We start from the raw sequence: 6,000 nt of genomic DNA on the forward strand, positions 1-6,000 counted from the left end.
GCTAGGGGTATAATTGTTGGGTCATAGGTGGAAGTATGTTTAATTTTATTTTTATGTTTTTAAAAACTTTTTGTTTATTTTATTTATTTATTTATTTATTTTGAGACCGAGTCTCGCTCTGTCACCCAGGCTAGAGTGCAATGGCGCAATCTCGGCTCACTGCAACCTCTGCCTCACAGGTTCAAGCCATTCTCCTACCTCAGCCTCCTGAGTAGCTGGGATTACAGACATCTGCTACCACGCCCAGCTAATTTTTGATTTTTAGTAGAGGGGGGGGTTTCACCATGTTGGTGAGGCTGGTCTTGAACTCCAGACCTCGTGATCCACCTGCCTCAGCCTCCCGATAGTTCTGGGATTATAGGCATGAGCCACCACGCCTGGTCTATTTATGTATTTTAAGATGGAGTCTCACTCTGTTGTTCAGGCTGGAGTGCAGTGGCACAATCTCGGCTCACTACAACCTCTGCCTCCCGGGTTCAAGAGATTCTCCTGCCTCAGCCTCCCGAATAGCTGGTATTATAGGCATACACCACCATGCCTGGATGATTTTTTTTGCATTTTTAGGAGAGACAGGATTTCACCATGTTGGCCAGGCTAATTTCAAACTCCTGACTTCATGTTATCCACCCACCTTGGCCTCCCAATTGGTAGGATTACAGGTGTGAGCCACCATGCCCTGCCTGTTTAATTTTATAAAATGCTACTCAGGCCAGGCGTGGTGGCTCATGCCTGTAATCCCAGCACTTTGGGAGGCTACAGTGGGTGAATCACCTGAGGTCGGGAGTTCGAAACCACAACATGGAGAAAACCTGTCTCTACTAAAAATACAAATTAGCTGGGTGTGGTGGCGCATGCCTGTAATCCCAGCTCCTTGGGAGGCTGAGGCAGGAGAATTGCTTGAACCCAGGAGGTGGAGGTTGTGGTGAGCCGAGATCACGCCATTGCAATCCAGCCCGGGCAACAAGAGTGAAACTCCATCTCAAAACAAAACAAAAGAAAATGTTACCCAACAGCTCTTCAAAGTAGCTGTATCATTTTACCCATCCATGAACAATATTTGGGAAATTTAGGTCTTTAATGATTAACATTTAGTGTTATCAGTCTTTGTAGTTTCAGACATCCTTGTGGGTATGAACTGGTATATTATTGTAGCTCTGTTTTGCATTTTCTGGATGACTAATGATTTTGAGCATTTTTTACTGTGTCTACTGGCCATTCTGATATCTTCCTCTGTGAACTGCTTTTCAAGTCTGTAATGGCAGTGTGGTCAGGACAGTTTGACCAATGTTTTTGAGCCCTTGCTCTTAGTCACCCAGAATAAAAATATGAGTGCCTTGAGTTCTATGATAGATGCAAAAACATTCATGGAGTCATCTATTTAGTATCAGATATTACCAATACTCTGGTCATACCTTCTTGACACTTACTTTTCTAGAGCATGTCAACAGTGTCCTGGGACACTCTACTTGAGAACTTTCTTTTGGCCTATATGTGGAACAGACCACAAGTGCCAAGAAATCAATGTTTCAAGGAACAACCCTTAGCCAGTGCAAATGAGAACTGGAGGTTAGATACTTTAGCTTCCTCACATGTTGAGGGGAATACTTCCACGGCATGTTCTACACAGTCTCCCAGAGTCCTCAGTGGAATTGAGCCTCAGTTTTCCACAGGAATAGCTTATTCAGTGATGCAAACATACTGGCTCACTCTTTATCCCTACTGATTTATCCTACTGATTTTCTCTGGGATCAATTCCAAAATGAATTACTTGTACACAAGTTCTTGTGTTGTGATATGCTTCTTAAGAAAGACAAATAGGCACCTATTCTAAAAGATGTGTGTTGGGACATAAGAGTTGTAGTATGAAAGGCTAATTAAGAAATTTGTTGAGTTATGCCGATGATATTATTATGTTAATTTCCTGGGTAGCCACAGAGAGGGAAAAGATCAGATAATCATGACAGAAAATCAGTAATGTCAGTGCCTTGTAGAAACAAAATTCCCTGTGGGCTGGTGGCTGAGGCTGTTAGAATAGGTTTTATAGAAGGTTGAGCCTGGCAGGTGCATCAGAGTGTGAATTGAGAGGAGGTGAAGACATTTTAGAAAGTGATGACTGTGACAGTGGCATGAACATATAAGTCATATTTGGAGTAACAAACTATCTGGAACAACACTCTATCTGGATGCTGAAACTATATGGAAAGGAACAAAAAATAAACCTTGCAATGTCAGTTAGAATGACATTAGACTCTCAAATGAGAGACTAAGAAGTTTTAACTTTGTCTAGTAGATGGTAGAGAGGCATTGAATATTTTTCAGCAAGGAGTAGTCATATAGTAAAAGCATGCTTTTAGAAAGACAAATCTAGTGTCATTGTGGAGAGTCAATCAAAGCTTAAAGTGGAAGGTTCTTGATTTACTTTTAGTGACTCTGACATAAATTGACTAAATCCTAAAAAATGGTTAGTGACAATGGGAATGAAAAGGACGACATAAATTCAAGAACTCTTAGATAAATACAATGGAATCTGGTGACACTGGTAACGGGAGTTGAAAGAGAGATAAATGAGTCAAAGTTGTTCTGTCTTTGAGGACACTGATTTTAAAGGTGATCGTAACATTAACAAAAGTAAATGAAAATGAACTGTAGGGTAGCTGAAATCTTAGAGTAAAACAATTAATTCATTTAATTTTATGCATGGTAATTTAAACTTTGGTTCTTCTTGTGATGCTTCATAGTTACACCTTGATATTAGGCAGGTCTTTTAAGATTTGGCACTGGAATTCAGGAGACTGTTTGGATTGTTAATTTATATCTGGGAGTCATCTTCTTAGAAGTAATGCTTTGACCATGAATAAATTCACAAAGGAGAAAAGTTAGAAGAGTTGAGAATACAGAACCAAGAAGTAAGGCCTGAAAAATAACCTAATTTAGGGAGAATAAGGAAAAAAGGATGCAGATAGTGAGACATGAGACAAGGTACAATCAGAAGGGACAAGGAGTCTAAGGGAAAGATGATTGTAATGAGGAGGGGGTAAACACTGTTAGAGGTTTCAAAAGCCAGGGAGGAAGAAACTCCTTAGAGCCATAGAAGAGACAAGATTGTCTAGAACTAAGTGGGCTCTCTGAAGCCTGGTTGGGAAGCTGAGTTTTATGCACATAGGGAATAATCTACAACAACATAATCATATGCTGAAGTATTTGAGCAACACCATATAGGCTCTGTGAGAGCAGGAAGGAGAAGGACATAATCTGGAGGCCTTAGAAGTGGGAACAAGTATAAGGTACAACTTGAGCATGAGCTTTACAAAAGAGGGAAAGGAAAGTTTGCAAGGGACCACCGTGATTAAAATTATTGAGGAGAGACTAATGCCACTTGAGAACAAAAGGAAACTAAGAGGTGAGAGTATTTACAAAGTTGTTTATGCATAAATTTAAATCCTCTCTTCTAATCTAAGTGTGAAAACAGATAAGAGACAAACTTGTAACTACAAGGGCTAGTCTTGAAATAGCTACTTACAGAAACAACCAAAGTGAAAGTGTTTGATTTTAGTGACCGTAGTTGCAGAGCAGAAATCAAGGCACTATCAAGGCCAAAGGTAAGTTTTGTGGTGGGCTCATTTATTCTTTGAAGTGAGTATATATGGCACACAAATAACAGGGTTTTTTTTTTTTTTTTTACGTAAATACAGGGCTTACATCCTTCAAGCACAAATGTCTATTTTTATAAAAGTCCACTGTTACTTCTGTTACTTCTTCAACACGGGTCTGTCTTGGGGAGGTATGCAATATGCATACCTTTGTAATGCTGTATCTGCAGATCTCATTGAACTATTGAACTATCGAATCATGTGGACAACATACACGGTAGATTGGTGATGGAGAATGTTAATGGGGAAAGACAGATCACCAAATAAGTTTGGCTACCTTAACAAGGCTGTGTTCTCCAGTTTTTGGTTTACATATTTTAAATTGTTAACTACCATTAAATCACAGATTTAAATTTTCTTTTCACTTTCCTAATATTTTTAAGGTCATTGTGAGAGAAATGGCCCACTTAGAGCATTTAAATCACTGAGGTTTTCACTTTCTTTTGGTTATCCCAAGATGCTCAAACCTGTCTTCAGAAAATTGTTCTTCTAAGTATTTAATGGTATCAGAATCTACCCCAATGGGAAACACAATAATGGATAAAAGTTTCTTCCCCACTGGGTTTCCTGAATATAATGGCAATGCGATTAGCACATTTTCCCAGTGATTGAGTTGGCATGTGCCCATAGATTTATAAATAGAATTTATTGTGAAAGTTACTGTGCTACTGGGGTAAGTGGCTATTGCAATTTGAGGATAGAAAGTGTTCTCTGAAAAGAAACTATTATATGCCTTATATGCCACGGCCATCTGAGGACAAAGAAGGACGGAAGATACAAGTGAGTTTTGTTTTCAGTGAATTCTACCCTATGCACAGTTACGAACAACCAGATATATTTAACATGCAAAAAATGCATATTTTCCTACCCCTCTATTTTCAGTTATGTTGGTAGGGCAGGTTGAGGGTGAATGATGATTTCAAATCCTTCACCATTTTGCTGTGTTTAGAAAGTAGAATGGTGACCTGTATAAATGTATCCAGATTCCTGTTGATGCCTCCCAGGATAGCAATAGACTTATGGAATGTAAAGACTAGTTAGAGTTGAGAAGGCCTGTGCCTTAATCCAATCCTTATAAACTAAGACTTTTGTTTACTGCCTTCAGACGAGACTAATGGTGAATTTCTAAGGTGAACACTATAATAAAAGGACATTTATATAATTGAAAATTTCACTGTTGCTGTCACCACTAAAACATGTCTTATTTCTGAAGGCTGAAGTTGCATCTTGCAATGAGAAAAAAAAAACTGTTTTCAATAAGATCAATTTCAAAGAACCTTTGTGCTTTGTGATCCAGTCAAAATTCGAATAGTGAGAAAATACTTTTATCCTATTCAGAACAGTATTTGATGCAGTATTTGAACAGTATTTGATGCATCCTCTTAAGCCATCAGCCATTTCTCTTAATCAGCTGAGTCCTGTGCTTTGGTCATGCATGAGAACACATGCTGTGATATATTGCTGGCTCAAGTTTAATAAAGAGTTATCTTCACATTGCATTTCTTTCTTTTTGATAGTCTAGCTCCACAGTGAGAGCCTATCAAACTAATAAGTCACGAGTGACCATGAGCCCTGGCTTCAGCTCGCAGTGGAACAGCAGCCAACCAGCCTGGAACACATACTCCTTTCCAAGAGCCAGCCTGCACTACCAGTCCCATGCCAGCTATACCTACTGTACTGGACACCCTGCTGTAAGTACCTCATTTTTCTGTATTTTGAAAATTGGATGCTTTATGAAGTTATGTTTTCAATCTAGAGTGGGTATCTATTAATTGGGCTTTTTTTTCCTAATAACATAACCCTTCTACAGTAAGAATAGGCTGCTCTTGAGTAAAAGAGATAAGAATTTAAGAAGTCTTTTAGGTGTTTAAGTAACGTATTTGGATGATTTTTGCTGAAAACTGATATTGCACTAAAAGTTATTTCTAAGTGATGTAATGTTGGTGTGGAGACTGGATGCACATATAACTCTAGTTTTATTCTTCTGGTTTCCTTTTGACTGTTGCTTATGAATTTAGTTGGTTGCTTTTGTGCTAAGACAGAGTGCCTTTCAAAATGACATAAGAAGCCAGTGCGGGGGGATCCCAGATGCCCCCACTTTCATCAGTGGCCTAGTTGACATATTTATACAGACATAAATATGTGGAAATCGATTCATCAGTAGAGTATTTTCCAGTTGCTGCCACACAGACATCTGAGGTTGTTGGCATAGATGACTCAAAGGGTGAGGGAAATAAACCTCTAGTAAGGGAAAAATCAACTCATGGAATTTGAGGACCTTTTAGAATAGGATACCTGTTCCACCAGTATGTTTTTCTGTGTTTCGATTCAATTCTCATGACATAAAATT

General features: G+C 38.8%; 1 protein-coding gene across 1 annotated transcript in view; it reads left to right on the forward strand.

The window, feature by feature from the left end:
* The window catches only part of LOC140708567 (uncharacterized), a 631,061-nt gene extending 625,273 nt beyond the window's left edge, over positions 1-5,788 (forward strand). Inside the window, exons 4-5 of the mRNA XM_073023812.1 lie at positions 5,168-5,341; positions 5,669-5,788. Coding sequence (XP_072879913.1) covers positions 5,168-5,341; positions 5,669-5,788 — 294 coding nt within the window. The remainder of the gene's footprint in view (positions 1-5,167; positions 5,342-5,668) is intronic.
* Positions 5,789-6,000: the final 212 nt, after the last annotated feature.

The sequence above is a fragment of the Chlorocebus sabaeus genome, chromosome 15, assembly GCF_047675955.1.
Source record: "Chlorocebus sabaeus isolate Y175 chromosome 15, mChlSab1.0.hap1, whole genome shotgun sequence".
Lineage (NCBI taxonomy): Eukaryota > Metazoa > Chordata > Mammalia > Primates > Cercopithecidae > Chlorocebus > Chlorocebus sabaeus.